The sequence below is a fragment of the Dysidea avara genome, chromosome 5 (assembly GCF_963678975.1).
Source record: "Dysidea avara chromosome 5, odDysAvar1.4, whole genome shotgun sequence".
Taxonomy (NCBI): Eukaryota; Metazoa; Porifera; class Demospongiae; order Dictyoceratida; family Dysideidae; genus Dysidea; species Dysidea avara.
In genome coordinates this window covers 32,736,976-32,755,656 of record NC_089276.1, presented here as the reverse complement: position 1 = coordinate 32,755,656, position 18,681 = coordinate 32,736,976, and the positions used below count along the sequence as shown (strand labels likewise).

Sequence of the window (18,681 nt, the reverse complement as noted above, 5' to 3'; positions counted from 1 at the left end):
TGCAGACAAAAAAGATGGCCATTTCAACAATTAAATGACGAGAATATATTTTATTTTTATGACATCATAAATAAGCATCCATGCCTCATGTGCCGTACACTTTGCAAACATGAAACCACAAGTTTCTTGCTCCCCATGAACAGACAAATCTGATGGTGTATAGGGTTTATTGATCTGAGTTTTGTTTTAGTACATACCAAAGCAATTATAATTTTTATGTAGTACTCATATTTTATAGCAAAGCAAAATATTTTCCAGGTTTTGTTCAGCGGGTCGCATTAATTTTATTATCCATCTCTAGCAGTGGCAATTCCAAACGTTGACATGCAGAGAACAAGGCAAACTAACTGAATGTCTTCCACAGGCAAATTTTGACATTTTAGCATAACAATTATTCTGGAACATGGCAATTGTAGCTTCATGCAGTCTAGCTATAGCAGCTAGCTAGTAATAACAAAATAATCACTAGTATTTTTCACTGATCCTTTCATAAATGCAGGTGAAACCTTTAGGAGTAGTAGAAATCAGTTGTAATATCTTCAAAGCTTCGAAACAGTTATTATTTTAGAGGCACTTATTGCTTATAAAGAAGCTGCCTGCTGACCCTGACAAGGATGGTGCCAGAATGGTATTAAATATACATAGATGCATAGATACATATATACATACATATATGGTATACATATGTAGTGAGCGTGATTGATGCACTCGGCTGCTAGCCTAGAAACTAGGTATCTTATGTCATTCTTACTGTAATGTAGTATATAAGGACATGTAACTATTGTACATTACTTTTGCTTTTATGATTGAGTGTAAGACTGTGCTTGTGAATATGTAGCTGTTACATTGGTATCAGAGGATGGCAGTGACTACAGCATCCATGATTGGTGTCCCGATGCCATTCACCAAAGGCAACTAAGTTGAATGGTTTCAGAGATACAATATTTGTTGTACTGCTAATTGATGGGAGGACAAGGCTGCCAATGACTTTAGAAGAGAAGCACTAGCAGTGTGGCTAGAGTTGAACGAAGCTGAACAGAAAAGCTATAAGGAGCATAAAAGCCAAGACCATCAAGCAAATGGGGCCAATGCGATTTACATCAATGGACAATTTTCACCATTGCCTCCTGTTTCCAGGAGGATATCTCTCTCTGGGTTTTGTACATGAATTAAAATTCCTGCTGGACCATGCCATGCTGGAAACAGATGCTACTATGCAGAAGCAACTTTTGACTCACCAATTTTTTAACCGGTATCCCTGTGGAGGTCAATAAACAGTTACGTGCCATGGGCAAAATCAATGACCTTAGCAAGCTTATTCAATGAGCTAAATTAATAAAAACTTAAGATTGTGGTGAGAAACTGACCACAGCAGTAGCATTAAAGTAGCAGAGTGGCACCATCGAAGCCCTACAGCAGAAGGTCACCACCCTGACTGAACAGCCAGTCTCCTCTGTTTTCGGTACAATCAACCTGGACATGTGCAGTGCAATTGCCCTAATAAAAAGTAGTAGTAGTGGTAGTAGTAGTAGTAGTAGTAGTAGTAGTAGTGGTAGTAGTAGTAGTAGTAGTAGTGGTAGTAGTAGTAGTAGTAGTAGTAGTAGTAGTAGTAGTAGTAGTAGTAGTAGTAGTGGTAGTGGTAGTAGTAGTAGTAGTAGTGGTAGTAGTAGTTTAAATTGTTTGCTCGGAATGATGAGAGTCTTTATAAGTTGGTGGATACAGTCCAGAGGTTTTCAGACGCTATCCAAATGAGTTTTGGAATTTCAAAGTGTGCGAAGTTGACCATCAAGAGGGGAAAGAGTGTTCAGACTGGCTCAATGCCTATAATGAGTGGCCCTGAGATTTCTGAGTTGGAGACTGCTGGTTTGTATCGCTACTTGGGTTTTCCTGAAGGAGGTGGGATTGATCATGCCCACTCTAAGGATGTTGTACTTAGTGAGTTTAAAAGTAGACTTAATCTGATCTGGAGTAGTTTTCTACATGCACGTTTTAAGGTGCAAGCTACTAACTCTTTTTGTATACCAGTGCTATCATATGGCTTTGGGATTGTTGACTGGACTATGGCTGAGATTACACAGTTTGATATTTTGGTACGTAAGATGATGGTAACATCTAGAAGTCTGCATCCTCGCTCTGCTGTGGAATGACTCTATCTTCCTCATTGTTTGGGTGGTAGGGGTTTGTCAAATGTTGAGGATCTTTATCGTCGCCGTGTCATTCTGCTGACACATCATTTGAGAACATCTGATGATGCTTTAGTTAAAATGTGCCATCTGCTAGATGTGTCGTTGCCATCACGCAAATCAGTCTGCTCAAGGGCGGATGCTTATGTCGCAGCATTATCTGTTGATATTGATCTAACTCAGGCTACAGATGATGAAATAAAGAATTTAGTCTGTGATCGTCAGAAAGTGTCTTGTTGGGAGACTTTGAAGAATAAGCCATTACATGGTAAGTTTATTAACTGGTGTGGTTCCAACCCTGTGGATCTATCTAGAAGTTTTCGTTGGCTTTGTGAGTTTTTACATAGTGAATCAGAAAGCACCATCTTTGCTATTCAGGACCAGGTTGTGAGGACTAGGGTGTATGAGGCAAAAATAATGAATCTGTCAGTACCAACTTTGATGTGTCGCTTATGTAGCAGTCATGAGGAAACTATTCAACATCTGATGGCAGGGTGCCCAATGCTAGCACCAACAAGTTATATCCATCGCCATAACTTAGTGGCATCGGTGATTCACTGGCATCTATGTCAAACTTTTGGCATTGGTGAAATTGCCAATAATTGGTACTCTCACCAACCATTGCCAGTGGTTGAGTATGCCAGCATCAAGATGTTGTGGAACTTTGACATCATCACCGTGTCCCACATCCCGAGCAATCGTCCAGACCTGGTAGTGTTTTTGAAGGAGAATCCAGAGAAGATTTTATTAATAGAGGTCTCTTGCCCGGCTGACATTAATGTACTGGATATAGAAAATGAGAAGATCACAAAATATCAAAGATTAGCTGGAGAGATGTCAAGAACTTACTGTCAGCCGGCAGTGATTATTCCTGTTGTGTTTGGAGTGTCTGGAGTGGTTTCAAATAGACATTTGGAGAAGATTCTAGCCTTTACCCAATTAACTTTTGCTAACTTACAAAAGGCAGCCATATTGGGAACAGTTAATGTTCTTAATAATATCAATTTACGTGTGGTGTAACTTAGGCTTTGCTTGTTTCACCATTATTGTCTGTACAATGGTACATGTTAAATTTTATCAAATCTGTAGTAGCAGTAGGTATCAAACCCTTGTCCGAGAGATTTCCGAGTGTTATGGTCAACCTGTTGATCTTGTTCCTGTTGTGATTGGCCATTCTGGTGTGTATCAGCTAACCAACAAACTCATTTGAAGCGAATACCTGACTATAACGAAACATTGTTTAATAACCTCCAAAAGGCAGCTATTCTTGGGACTGTTAATATCTTAACATCTATTAACTTTGGTTGTACTTAAGCGTATGCCTGTATTACCAATATTATTCTGTACTATTGTACATGTGTGTCATTATTGTTCAATGAAAAAAGTAGTAGTAGTAGTAGTAGCAGGGGTGTGCTGACCATTTGTTGTTGACTAATCGTGTTTATCACCAGGTGCGTAGGGACTGTCGTTCCTTGTCAGTCGCATGGATCGACTATAAGAAGGCTTTTGACTCTGTGCCTCATAATTGGATCTTAGAGTGTTTGAGTTTGTTCCAGTTCCCATCAATATTGATTGCTTGAGACAGTTAATTCCTTTGTGGCGTACTACTTTGTTTTTGCAACTTCCTAACTCTGCTCCTGCAGAGCTATCCACTGTCTCTGTCAAGTGTGGCATATTTCAGGGGGATACTCTTAGCCCCTTGTTATTTTGCCTGGCTCTGAATCCTCTTAGCTATTTGCTGGACCACCTGGATGGGTACAGAGTTTCAATTGATATGTGTTTGATGCATCTACTTTATATGGATGATCTAAAGCTTTTTGCTAGAAACGATATTGACTTACAGAAATTGATGAATCTAGTGCTGACGTTCTCTAATGCTATCAGAATGTCATTTGGCATTTCCAAATGTGCTAAACTGACTATGAAAAGAGGTAGGGTAGTACAACCTGGACCATTACCTTTAGCTGATTGTTTGGAAATCCCAGAGGTGGGTGTTTCTGGGGTGTATCGCTACTTGGGTTTTCCTGAGGTTGGTGGAATGGATCACCAGCATTGCAAGAAGGTTGTTCTTTTTGAGTTTGAACACAGACTTCGTTTGATATGGGGTAGTCTTCTGTATGGACACTTCAAGGTGCAGGCTACAAACTCCTTCTGTGTGCCTTTGTTGTCTTATGGTTTTGGCATAGTGGAATGGACTGCTGAAGAGTTGAGGAGAATGGATATTTTAGCTAGAAAAGTTATGAGAGAGGCTTGTAGCTGAAGGTGCCTCTGTTACCATCAGTAAGCTGAAGGGTGTTGTTTGTAGCCAACAGCAAAAGTTTCACTGTGACAAACTTTGTAGTAAGCCATTGTATGGCAAGTTCTATTCCTGGTGTTGCTCCAGTGATGTGGAAACATCCCGGAGCTTCTACTGGCTTAGTCAGTCAGTGCATAGTGAGACTGAGAGCGCAATTATGGCTGTTCAGGATCAGGTGCTGTCCACGAGGGTGTATCAGGCAAAAATCATGAAGTTAAATGTCCCTACCCTCATGTGTAGATTGTGTTCCAATCATGAAGAGACCATTCAGCACTTGCTGGCTGGCTGCCCAGTGCTGGCTCCTTCTAGTTATCTGAATAGGCATAATATGGTAGCACGGGCTCTCCACTGGCATCTGTGCTCTGCCTTTGGTTTGCCTGCTGCTGCAAGTTGGCATTCTCATGAGCCCTTACCAGTGGTGGAGAATGAGCAAGCTAAGATCTTAATGGATTTTAGTATTCAGACATTAACAACAGTTGGGAGTAACCGTCCAGATATAGTGGTGTTCTTAAAGGAGGGCACTACTGGTATACTATTATTGGAAATCTCATGCCCAGTGGACATGAACATCTTATGAAGGAAGAAGAGAAGATCACTAATATCAGGCACTTGTCCAACAGATGAGACAAATATATAACCAACTTGTGCAAGTAATACCTATTGTTTTTGGAGTTACGGGGATGGCCTCGAAGAATCAGAGGATGTATTTGAAGAAGATCCCAGCATATGAAGACAGACTTTTTGCCTCCTTGCAGATGGCCGTTATACTGGGAACAACATCTATTCTTCGAGGACTGAGTATATGATTATCCTAGGCTGTATGCCTAATATATATCATATTAACTACTGTACTTTTGTGTGTACATGTGAAATTTTATGAAAATTCGTAGTAGTAGCTAGTAGTAGTAGTAGTAGTAGCTATTAGTAGTAGTAAAGTTGACACATCTAACATAGTAGTAGAAGCATTGTGGTCACAAGGTGTGCTGTAATAAAGGGGGAACTTCGTAATAATATTATGTGTGTTGTTGTAATGATGGGCTCAGGGTCATCAATTAATCATGGAAAATTTTGCTAAAAACTTTAAGCAAACTCAGACACCTCCTAATGGCCTTAAGTTAGTACCAGTTGCTGGAGAACCCATACCAGTTATTGGACAAGATATAGCACCTATTCATGTTGGTGATTTACTAGTTTTATTGTCGTTCATTCCTTAATTACACCTGCAATATTGGGTTTAGACTTCTTACACAAACATGGGATAGTCCTTGACTTTACAACAACACCAGTAACCATACACAATCAGACTCAACAGGATGATGTACCCACAGAATTCCAGCCAATGTTAGATGCACCAAAAAGTGTTTCAAGAAACGTTTGTGCTGTTACATCAATTGATAAATCAGTTGAAGATACTATTGATAACTGTGCATTTCCTCTGTTTCATGCAGTAGACACATGATGTGTCCCATTTCCAAGACCCTGATTTCACTAAGGTTCTTGAAAAGTATAAAACAATTGTTCCAAAACATCCCTGGCAAAACAGACATGGCAGAACATTTTATTGCAACAGAGGACAACCCTGTAAAGATCCTCCTACACAGAATCCTTGCAAATTATCCCACATAAGTTGAACGTCAGTTATTATCCATACTACAACTGGGTTTTATCAAAGTGAGTTCTAGCCCATGCATAGCACCCACTGTGTTTGTATGCAAGAAGTCTGGTGAAATTCGACTTTGTGTTGACTATAGAGAACTTAACAAGAAGACAGTCAAAGATGCATACTCTCTTCCTCGTCCAGATGAAGTGCAAGATTGTTTGATGGAGTCTGCTATTTTATCAATGTTTTACTTGAAGAGCGGGTACTGGCAGTTTCCTGTGCATCGCCCAAAACAGCTTTTTGCCCAGGCTCTGGGTTTGTCCTATATGAACAAATACATGAAAAAATTTGGAATTTTCAACTAGAGTAGGACCATAGCACATCGATAAAAAGTACTGAAACAAGTTCAAGTAGTCCATGATATTAAATCACAGTAAAACAATAAGAAGTGTTATATCTCTACTGTGCTCAAGATACCATAATGGAAATGCACAGTAGGGATATAACACTTCTTATTGTTTTACTGTGGTTTAATATCATGGACTACTTCAAATTGTTTCAGTACTTTTATCGACGTGCTATGGTCCCTACTCTAGTTGAAAATTCCAAATTTTTTCGTGTACTTGTTTGTTAACTATTTTTGTAAATAATTTTATTATGACTGGTGAACCCACGCATACCGCATCTGAAATGGGCGCCCCGCGCCCCAGCTATATCAATTATCATCTGAAAAGTGAAGTATCCATTACGCTTTGTTGTCAGCTATGTTCAACTCGTTACACAGCAATACGAATAAAGAACTTCTCCGGAAGAACCTCTACAATCTACGCATACCAAAAGAAATGGTGCGGCCCCCCAATTTTATTAATTATCATCTGAAAAGTGAAGTATCCATTACGCTTCGCTGTCGGCTATGCTCAACCCGTTACACAGCAATACGAATCAAGAACAGCTTGAAAAGTGCCTTTGCAATCAAAATAGCCACTATGAAAAATACGGACGATTTCTGTTTCGAAGGGAAGCCATCACGTGCTTTAGCTGTTATCGAGTTATGCTTGTCTGAAGGCATCAGTCAGTTATTTACTTACTTACTTACTTACTCATCAGTAGAAAATTCCTTTAAATAAATTTTTTTTTAAATTCCGTAGCAACTTGTTGAAAGCATTTCGAGTCGATCTGAAAGCTTGTTTGGGCTTAGTTTTACCTCACTAATACTGCCTCGTCGTCGTCAGGGAAAATTGAGGCTGGTTTTTGGGTGATTTTATTTTGTGGGCCACGCCTACTGCTTTGTGGTCCCTACTATACAGTTACTATCATACTGTATGATTCTGTAGTATGCCATTTGGTCTTTGTGGTTCCCTTGCTTCCTTGCAGAGACAAATGAATACTGTCCGTGCAGACCTCCCATTAAAACCACATACCTGGATCAGGGGCAGCCCTAAACAGCGGTGCAGTACCACTTTACTTTGCTCAAAATTCTTTTGATGTGGTAAAAGGAATGTGTATAATTAACAAATTGGCTTTGATGTTAATAGAAAACTGCCAGTTTTACTGCTCTACTTTATTTTTCTGGGGAAGGCTCTGCTGAATGATTTACTTGTTCATTCACTAAGCAAGGATGGACATGTACAACATCTAGACATTCTCTTTCACAAGGTGTCTGCAGCTGGGCAAACCTTCCATAGAAGCGAGGGTCTCTCAGCAGATTGTTATCAACCTTAGCTCGGGGACGAGCTTTCAGCTAGAGGGAGCAAATGTAATAAACATCACCATGATTGACTAACATACACTTTATAATGTAATAGTATATTAAAATTATAAATTTAAAAATGAAGTAGAGAATCAAGTAGTAAAAAGTAGTGAACAACAGATGAACAATAGTTATTACAGCATAGCTCAGTAGAAAATCCCTACTTTGGCATGGTATAGCATTTATTTTGTTTCCAATGCTAAAGTAGGGATTTCCCACTGAGCTATGCTGTAATAGCTGCTATCGTTCATCTCTTGTTTCACTACTTTTTACTGCTTGAATCCCTACTTCATTTTTAAATTAATTTAATTTTTGTTAAAGCATACAACTAGCAGTGTTGGGAGTAACGCATTACTTATGTAATGCGTTACGTATTATTATTACTTTTGTGGTAACAAAGTAATATAACGAAATACGTTATAAAAACAGGTAATATAACACAAGCTACTTTACTTACAAATGTAACGCGTTACCTAAGTAATATAGTTACTGTAATGAGTCTAATATTATGTAATATTATTACTACAAGTAACGAAGTTACTAATCTCGTTAGTTATCCCCTGAGTAACGCCTAGCCACAACGAGGTAACGAGGCCTACTGAATGAAGCTTATTCACCAGCTTCTTACTTATAACCAAAATTTGCATATTGTCCAACAACGCAATCATGTCATGTGATAAGGTGGTAGTTTCACACGTGACAGCTTAAGGCTATGGACACAAAGTAATATAACATGTAATATTATTACAGTTACTTTATTTTATGGGTAACATGTAACTGTAACTAAATAGTTCAGTTGCAAGTAATATGTAATATGTAACTAGTTACTTTTACAAAGTAACTTGCCCAACACTGACAACTAGCTATAAACATCTGACTGTTCTATTAGGGTGACTGCTGTATTAGAGTATCTCGAGTCAGTCTTAAAGATGTGCGCTTGCCAAAATGGGGCATGGTCATCGTGATTTTGATTGATTGTTAGAGTCAGCCTTCCAACTTGAAGGTGTGTGGTCACTGACTAGCTATTCCGTCACCTAGTGTAAAAGCGGTGTGTCATCATGGTTTCAATCGATAGATTGATAAAGCGTAGAATAAAGAATGGGCGTACTTGATCATGTGACCTATCGTGAAGACACAGGTAGCTATCTAGTAACAGTACCTCTATACAGTAGCATAGTCTAAGCACCTTAAATAATCTTGTGATGTCAATTACGCTGCTTAAAGAAAGTGTTTATACAGAAAATTAACGCCTCGATATGGTTTTGTTGTATGAAGAATAGACTTGCGTCGATTATGCCAGCATAATTTTTGGCATAATAGGGGATGAAAAGCATAAAGCATGAATGCTGGCATAATGGAGCATAATTAGGAGCATAATGGGAAAATTTCCACCACAACAAGTATAACTTCTGCTATAACAGTCACTAAGTCAAGGTATAACCTGTTTTGGATGGTGAAATAATTCCTAGCAACGAGTAGAAAAATGCACTGCTATCTTACTACAGGCTTACATGTGCACTTGATGGAATAGATGCTTTTCATTGTGGGTTTGACTTTTATAGGACATACGTAGTCACGTGCCACCAAGGCATGAAAAAGCAGTTTAGCTGATCTTCAATCAATGAATTTGGTATTATATATCATGTCTCATCGTCTGATTTTGTGATATGATGAATATGATTATTGGAAGCTCGATTGGAAGACAATACAATAGAAGCTCTGATGAAGTTAGTGTTGAGTCAGTATAACTAGCTAGTGAGTCTACTGGGATTAATATCAAACCAGGAAGATATGTCAAGACTCTCTAATAGAGCAGTCAAACACTCTAATAGAACAGTCACCGAATGCAACATAGAGAATGAGAACCATTTAAGTGTTTATCCAATGTAGGAGGCTAATATGTTTTTTGCAAATGCAAGTCACATGTATACTGAGCAGTTGCTGTCCTTTGAATACCAGTTGCTAGAACTCAGTAGTTCAATCAGAAACCACACGGCAAATATTTTATACACAGTAATTCACTATTTGCATACAAGACTACAAAGATAATGCTAGACAATAAAAATAAAATGTCATGCCTATAGCTTCTAACAAACTAACCCCTGCTCTAAAATGCCTACTAACTATGAAACACATCCCCTTTTCAAGCTAGTGTTATTATTTGTATGTTGCAGTTGAAGTGAAACTTCTCCATTTACATGAAAAACTCTGTACAAAAAAAATAAAATAAAAATTAAAGCATAATGTATTTCTGAACATAAAAATAAGCATAATAGGCAGAAAATTTGGGAAATATCAAAAAGCATAATAGGCAAATTTTGGAGCAAAACAGGCAAATTGTGGAGCATAATAGACTCAAGCCTAACAAAGAAGACAAGCAGCCTGATTGAAGATGAAAGAAGAGACAAGGCGCAGAGGACCTACACTCATCAAAACCCCAAAAGGCACATCCTACTGGTGAGTTTGTTATTGTGGCGTAAAATAGTGGCTGTGCACTGCTTCGTTTGGCCTGTAGCCTTGCGACTGTGGTCAGTGAGGCAGTGAGGCTAAAATTCGAGTTTTGGTGTTTATTAAAAAAATTATATCCGGCCACCTGTAAGTGTTTTGTTGCATTTAATGCTGTTTTATGTATTATACGGACTAGTACTATTCCATAAAGGTGATTTTGGTCATGTAAAATGTCTCTAGGGTGATTTTTAAAGGCAGAATTTTGAGCGGCGCATGAAAGTTTCACTGCAATCCCAACTTAAATGGTGCTACCATACCATTTGATACTGATGATGTAATTATTATGATGTAATCTTATGTCACTCTTACTGTAATGTAGTATATAAGGACATGTAACTATTGTACATTGCTTTTGCTTTTATGATTGAGTGTAAGACTGCTTGTGAATATATAGCTGTTATATCATATCTAATCAAAAACAGTCAAGCTGTAAAAAAAGGAGTGTGGCCCTTGAAAAGGCTATGGTGAAAAAAGATGCGAAATCCAAGGTGGCGGCCAAGAAATGGCTGTGATGGTAGGTTAATGGTAAAAATTTTAATAACGACAATTCAGGTGAATTTTGTGCCAATTGACCAAGCGGCACCAAATTCACCTGAATTGTTGTTATTAAAATTTTTACCATTAACCTACCATCACAGCCATTTCTTGGCCGCCACCTTGGATTTCACATCTTTTTTCACCATAGCCTTTTCAAGGGCCACACTCCTTTTTTTACAGCTTGGCTGTTTTTGATTAGATTTCACTTCTTTTTGTATTTGTATACCCCAAAGCTGGCCTATGGCCAGCTTTGGAGCTTTTTAACCTATATATTTTTCTTTACCACAGGAAAAAGAAAAAGATGAAGCAGATTTTATAAACACTTTAACTCATTCTGATTTTATCAGTAAATGTACAAATTATATATATAATGCATATATCAAGAGTTCATAATATAAAAAGAGAGCATATATTTATTACATGTCAATTAATCCCCACAGGATAAATTGCAGCTGATCTCTCTACTGGGTGACTTGAAATGTAGCTGAAATCTCTACAGGGTGATCTGCTTGTACGTAGATGAACTCATTACAGGATTCTCTCTACAGGGTGACTTGACTCTAGCTGAACTCTCTGCAGGGTTGTCTGTTTGTAGTTGAATTCTCTACAGGGTGATTTGTTTGCAGCTGAACTCTCTACAAGGTAACTTCTTCTACCTGATCTGTCTACAGGGTGACTTGTTTCTAGCTGGTCTCTCTACAGGACGATTTGTTTGTAGCTGAATTCTCTACAGGGTGATGTGTTTGCTGCTGAACTCTCTACATGGTGGTTGCTTTGTAGCTGAACTCTCTAAAAGGTAACTTCTTCTAGCTGATCTTGCTACAGGGTGATTTGTTTGTAGCTGAATTCTCTACAGGGTGATTTATTTGCAGCTGAACTCTCTACAAGGTGACTTCTACTAGCTGAATTCTCTACAGAGTGATTGATTTTTTTGCAGCTGAACTCTCTACATGGTGGTTGCTTTGTAGCTGAACTCTCTAATAGGTGACTTCTTCTAGCTGAACTCTCTACAGGGTGATATTTTCATAGCTGAACTCTACAGGATGATTTGTTTGCAGCTGAACTCTCTACATGATGATTTCTTTGTAGCTGAGCTCTCTGCAGGGTGATTTGTTTGTAGCTGAAATCCCTACAAGGTAACTTCTTCTAGCTGATCTATCTACAGGGCGATTTGCTTGTAGCTGAGTTCTCTACAGGGTGTTTGTTTGCAGCTGAACTCTCTACATGGTAGTTTCTTTGTAGCTGAACTCTCTACAATGTGACTTCTTCTAGCTGAACTCTCTACAGGGTGACTTGTTTCTAGCTGATCTCTCTACAGGGTGACTTGTTTCTAGCTGAACTCTCTTGTTTGCAGCTGAACACTCTACATGGTGGTTTCTTTGTAGCTGAACTCTCTACAAGGTAACTTCTTCAAGCTGATCTTTCTACATGGTGATTTGTTTGTAGCTGAATTCTCTACAGGGTGATTTATTTGCAGCTGAACTCTCTACAAGGTGACTTCTTCTAGCTGAACTCTCTACAGAGTGATTGATTTTTTTTGCAGCTGAACTCTCTACATGGTGGTTTCTTTGTAACTGAACTCTCTACAGGGTGATTTGTTGGTAGCTGAACTCTCTACAGGGTGATCTGTTCGTAGCTGAACTCCCTACAAGGTAACTTCTTCTAGCTGATCTTTCTACAGGGCAATTTGTCCGTAGCTGAGTTCTCTACAGGGTGATTTGTTTGCAGCTGAACTCTCTACATGGTATAGTTTCTTTGTAGCTGAACTCTCTACAATGTGACTTCTTCTAGTTGAACTCTCTACAGGATGACTTGTTTCTAGCTGCTGATCTCTCTACAGGGTGACTTGTTTCTGGCTGAACTCTCTACAGGGGATTTGTTTGCAGCTGAACTTTCTACATGGTGGTTTCTTTATAGCTGAACTCTCTACAAGGTGACTTCTTCTAGCTGATCTCTCTGCAGGGTGATTTGTTTGTAGCTGAACTCTCTACAGATGATTTGTTTGTAGCTGAACTTTCTACAAGGTGATACTGTTAGGTGACAACGATGGCGAGAGAAGCAATACAGCAACGTGTTAACAAGTGATCGTTAATTGGACTCTAATTACAACCAACCACGCATGCGCAAATAGTACACTGTAACACACCCCCCCACAAAGCTCCCCCCTTAGACATGCAGCTTACAACCACAACTACAAAAACAAGGGTGTAAAACCAGGTACAGTGTGCAAAAGTGAAAAACAACAACAACAAAAAACTGAAAGTGTTCAAATAGCCTAAAATCACAAATAATGTACAAGAATGATATAGTCACATAGCTCTAGACAAGGCATCAGCCACAACATTGTTCTTCCCTTTGACATGACGAATCTCTAACTGGAACTCTTGAAGGAACAAACTCCAACGTAACAACTTCCGATTACGATCTTTCGTACGCTGGATGTAGACTAATGGATTATGGTCAGTAAAAACCAGCACTGGTGCTACTGTCGAGCTCAAGTAGACCTCAAAGTGTTGAAGGGAGAGAATCAGGGCCAAAGTTTCCTTTTCACTTGTACAGTAGCTACGTTGGTGACAATTGAACTTCCTTGAAAAGAAACAAACGGGGTGATCTTGACCTTCTACATCTTCCTGCAACAACACCGCTCCCAATCCAATGTCACTAGCATCCACATAGAGTTTGAACTGTTTGTCAAAATCAGGGACCAATAAAACAGGTTCTGAACGTAAAATCAACTTTATTCTCTCAAAAGCATCTTGACACCTGTCTGTCCAAACAAAGTTCACTCCAGCCTTCAGAAGTGCAGTCAAAGGTTCAGCAATCGATGAGAAGTGATGACAAAATTTCCGGTAATAACCAGCCATTCCCAGAAACCTCATTAAGTCTTTCTTATCAGCAGGTACTGGAAATCTGGTAATAGCTTCAATCTTAGCAGACACTGGGGCAACCTGACCTTGTCCTACAACATGACCCAGAAATGTTACTTTAGCATGACAAAACTCGCTCTTCATTAAATTGACAGTCAGCTTTGCCTCCTGCAACCGATGGAGAAAACTACGTAATTGATCAACGTGCTGCTCCCAAGAATGGCTAAACACCACGACATCATCTAGATAAGCCGCACAACCATCTAGACCAGATATAACATGATTAATCATTCGTTGGAAGGTTGCAGGTGCATTTCGCATTCCAAAGGGCATAACTGTATACTGGTACAAGCCATCAGGCGTTGCAAAAGCAGATATTGCCTTAGCTCGCTCACTTAGTGGAACTTGCCAGTATCCCTTGAGCACATCAAATTTGCTCACAAATTGTGAACTACCAATACGATCAATACAGTCCTCAATCCTCGGCAAAGGAAAACAATCAGATTTAGTCACATTGTTAACTTTCCTAAAGTCAGTACAGAATCTCCAAGTCCCATCAGCCTTAGGTACTAACACACATGGGGAACTCCATGGACTTTGGCTAGGCTCCACGATTCCATGCTCCATCATGTATGCCACCTCCTTACGTATGTAGTCACGTTTAACAGGGTTCACACGATAGGGGTGCTGTTTGATAGGCACCGCTTCACCCACATCCACATCATGTACAGCTGCTGTGGTTATTCCTGGGGCGTCGGGGAAAATTGCCATAAACTCTTGTAAGAGGGACTCTATCTGTGTCTTCTCAGGAGGTGACAGGTGTTTCAACTTCTCATCCAGGTTAGTCAATATCTCAGAGTTACTCAACCTCATCACACATTTGTCCTCTCCATTGGTGTCAGGCTCTATCACTTGCTCCTGTTGAATTACTGTAGTTAATGCTGTAGGTTTCTCCTCTGAATCAGATTGACAATGGTAACGTTTCAGCATATTAATGTGACAGAGATGCCTGGATTTTCTCCTTCCTGGAGTACTAATAATATAGTTAACATCATTACTCTTCTCCAGCACAGTGTAGGGACCACAGTATCTAGCTTCCAGTGGACTACCATGTACAGGTAACAATGCCAGCACACGATCACCAGGCTGAAAAGATCGTTCCCTTGCTTTCTGGTCGTACCAGGTTTTCATACCAGTCTGAGCAATCTTCAGGTTTTCCTGAGCAAACGTATTCGCCTTCTGTAGTCTATAACGAACATCACAAATGTGACTAAGAACACTCTCAGGTTGGTCTTCCTCCTTCAACAACGTCTCTTTCAGTAACTTCAAAGGACCCCTTGGAGTATGTCCAAAGACCAACTCAAAAGGACTAAATCCTAAAGATACTTGTACGGATTCTCTCACCGCAAATTTATTAATACTTTACAGCACAAGTGCTGAAGGTCTGTAGGACACCTGATCCTACAGCCTGCTCAAAGACTTTAGCTACTTAGACTTTAACTACTTAAGGTGTGTTTGAAAAGTTGGAGAAATAACAAGAGGGGAATTCCCTCATCCCAATCTTTCCCTTCTTGGAAACAATACGCTCTAATCATAGACTTCAGAGTCTGGTGGAATCTTTCCAGGGCTCCCTGAGATTGAGGGTGATAAGCTGACGATGTCAGCTGACTAATACCTAACTGGAACATCACCTCCTGAAAAAGTCCGGACATGAAATTGGAGCCTTGGTCCGATTGCACAGCACGGGGGAGACCAAAGAGCGTAAAAAACTTGACTAGTGCCCTCACAATCTGGGGGGTCTTAATATTTCGCAGTGGAATTGCCTCTGGAAACCTAGTAGAGCCACACATAATAGTTAGGAGATATTGGTTACCCTTCTTAGTCTTTGGGAGAGGACCCACACAATCTATGATCACATGAGAGAAGGGTTCCTTAGCTACTGGAATTGGCTTCAGTGGGGCAACCTTGGGTTTCTGGTTGGCCTTTCCTACCACTTGACAGGTGTGGCAGCTCTTACAAAACTTCTTAACATCTCTACTTATGCCTGGCCAGTAAAAATGATTGAGAACCCGGCGATGTGTCTTACTCACTCCCAGATGACCAGCCATGGGCGTGTCATGAGCCAGACTCAATACAGTACTACGATACTTCTGGGGCACCACAATCTGATAAATCATACTCCACTCATGTGAGGCTGGTACCGTGGGAGGCCTCCATTTCCTCATAAGCACACCATCCTTCATGAAGTAACCCCTGGGTACAGTATCTACTTTGTGCTCATCAAGTGCATACTGGCAAAGTTGCTGTATCTCTGGGTCATCAGACTGCTCCCGCAAAAGCTCTTGGCGTGTAAAGGTAAGCAGGGACACATCTTCTGTACTTGCCTGATTAACAGGTTGCTTCTCAACATTACAAGAATGTTCATCATCTACCACGTTTTCTTCAACAGTGGAGAATTCACCATGTGAGTTATCAACGTCTGCTTCAGTCACTTGCCTTCTAGCCATAGCTCTAGTAACTACTCCCACAGACATGGAAGAGACAGTCATTGTATCAGTGGCAGTCACCCGTTGGCCAGCTAAGTCATTACCTAGGATCAGAGATACACCTCTTACAGGGAGGGAAGGTCTGACTCCCACAATAACAGGACCATCTACCAGATTACACTTTAAGTGAACACTATGTAATGGTACACTCACGTGACCCAGCTCCACTCCTTGTAAGGTTACTTCCTGTCCTACAGCAGAATCATCAGAAAAAGGCAAGGTACTTTCTAAAATCAATGACTGAACTGCTCCAGTGTCCCTGAGAATTGTAATTGGGATACTCTTCCCTGAACCTAGCAGTGCTACCACACCAGATGAAATAAATGGAGCATATTCCTTAGGAATTGCTGTACCAACATTGGCTGGTGATGCTACAGTCATTGGTTTAGCATGCTTCCTCTGCAAGGCCCTACACTCAGCCTTAACGTGCCCACAACGCTTACAATAATAGCACACTGGGCCAGTTGGCAAACCAGGCTGGTTGTCTGGAGGGACTGTACTTCCTTTAGGATTTAACATTTTAGGTGATGGATTGTCTGACAGCAGCTTTCGGTCCACAACTGCAGGTACTCGACCTGTATTGTCTCCAGATGTTGGTGGCACTCTCTTAAAGGTACTCTTGTGCGTTAGGGCATAATCGTCTGCCCAGATGGCTGCTTGGTGTAAATCATCAGCTTTCCTCTCATCTAGATGCGTTTTGATGTCAGAGGGTAGACAGTTCTTAACAACATTAACTGACGAAGCTTGGGAAACTCTTGATTAACATCTTTGGAACTACACCAACGATCAAAAAGGTTTTCCTTGGACCTAGCAAACTCCACATAGGTTTGCTGCTCTCCTTTGCGACACCCACGAAATTGCTGGCGATAAGCCTCAGGAACCAGCTCATAAGCCTTCAGGATAGCTTCTTTGACCACCTCATAATTTGAACTTTGGTCTACCGACAGAGCAGAGTAAACCTCACGAGCCTTACCAATTAAGGTACTTTGGAGAAGAAGAGTCCAGACTTCCTTGGGCCATTCTAAACTGGATGCCACCTTTTCAAAGTGTAGAAAGTACTTATCTACTTCAGAGTCCTGGAAGGAAGGCACGAATCGAATATGTTTGCTCATGTCAAACTTTTCTGATTTTCCAGTGGTGCTAGCACTAGCGCCTGCTAATTCTAGTTCTTTAATTTTCAATTGAATGGACAATTCACGTTCTTTCAACTCTAATTCCTTTATTCTCAGCTGGCTCTCACGCTCCCGTTCCCTTTCTTGATACTCTAGCCTTTTCAGCTCCAGATCAGTGGGTGTATCCTCCTCTTCTTCCGAGACAATTTCTTCCTCTACCAAATACTTAGTTATGATTTTTCTAATGTCTGCTTTACGAGATCCAGAAGGAATTTCTAATTTGTAGTGAGTGGCCAATGATACAAGTTCAGTTTTCTTTAATGACGTGAGGGTAGCCAATCGAGGGCTCGCTGTAAAATCCTTGACTTGAAAAGACATAGTAACTGCGAGGTAGCTCAAGATCACAATGATCAATAACAATATCTCAAATAACTTAAACAAATTGTTCCAAATGTTGCTCACTGCACGAAGCTTCTCTATCACCAGACGACGAACAATGTACCCTAGTAAACACAAAAAGGGTGCAACAACAACAGAAATCGCCGACACACAAGTATCACCTGATCGGGTACCATTAAACCCGGTACCAAGGAATTTGAGTTTGTGCGAAATTAATCTTCCGCAAGATCGGTAGCTTTCCTCCACTGCTACGAACGAAGACAAAAGTTGTAGCAAATCACAGCGGCGTCGACTCCCGGACAAGCCCCCAAATGTTAGGTGACAACGATGGCGAGAGAAGCAATACAGCAACGTGTTAACAAGTGATCGTTAATTGGACTCTAATTACAACCAACCATGCATGCGCAAATAGTACACTGTAACAATACTTCTAGCTGATCTCTCTACAGGATGACTTGTTCCTAACTGAACTCTCAACAGGGTGATCTGTTCATAGCTGAACTTTCTACTGGGTGATTTGTTTGCAGCTTAACTCTCTACATGGTGATTTCTTTGTAGCTGAACTCTCTACAAAGTAACTTCTTCTAGCTGATCTTTTTACAGGGCATGTTTGTTTGTAGCTGAGTTGTGATTGGTTTGCAGCTGAACTCTCTACATGATGGTTTCTTTGTAGCTGAACTCTCTACAAGGTGATTTCTTCTAGCTGATACAGGGTGACTTGTTTCTAGATGAACTCTCTACAGGGTGACTTGCATGTAGCTGAATTGTCTATCAGATTAACTGTTTGTAGCTGAATTCCGTACAGAATATCCTGCAATGTAATATAATTCTGTAATGGAGTAAGTTATAAACGTAGCTGAATGCTCTATTAGGGTGACTGTTC

At 40.2% G+C, this 18,681-nt stretch overlaps 2 protein-coding genes across 2 annotated transcripts; one reads left to right on the top strand and one right to left on the bottom strand.

Moving 5' to 3' along the window:
- The first annotated feature begins 2,264 nt into the window (after window positions 1-2,264).
- LOC136255203 (uncharacterized) lies at window positions 2,265-3,203 on the top strand. The gene has a single exon (XM_066047925.1). The coding sequence runs from the start codon at window positions 2,265-2,267 to the stop codon at window positions 3,201-3,203; it is 939 nt and encodes a 312-aa protein (XP_065903997.1).
- Window positions 3,204-13,183: 9,980 nt separating this feature from the next.
- LOC136255202 (uncharacterized) lies at window positions 13,184-17,777 on the bottom strand. Its single transcript, XM_066047924.1, has 3 exons — window positions 17,027-17,777; window positions 15,417-16,973; window positions 13,184-15,117 (listed from the first exon to the last, which is right to left on the bottom strand). Exons 1-3 carry the CDS (start codon window positions 17,775-17,777, stop codon window positions 13,184-13,186), a joined length of 4,242 nt encoding a protein of 1,413 aa, XP_065903996.1.
- Between the last annotated feature and the right edge of the window lie 904 nt (window positions 17,778-18,681).

What these genes read in the sequence shown, in the direction of transcription:
- LOC136255203 (XM_066047925.1), top strand. Translation starts at nt 2,265, where the DNA reads ATGTGCCATCTGCTAGATGTGTCGTTGCCATCACGCAAATCAGTCTGC.
- LOC136255202 (XM_066047924.1), bottom strand. Translation starts at nt 17,777, where the DNA reads ATGTCTTTTCAAGTCAAGGATTTTACAGCGAGCCCTCGATTGGCTACC. An exon ending in TCAAGAGTTTCCCAAGCTTC is followed by an intron (nt 16,974 to 17,026) that starts GTCAGTTAATGT and finishes AAACGCATCTAG; the next exon opens with ATGAGAGGAAAGCTGATGAT. An exon ending in GGAGGTGATGTTCCAGTTAG is followed by an intron (nt 15,118 to 15,416) that starts GTATTAGTCAGC and finishes AAGTATCTTTAG; the next exon opens with GATTTAGTCCTTTTGAGTTG.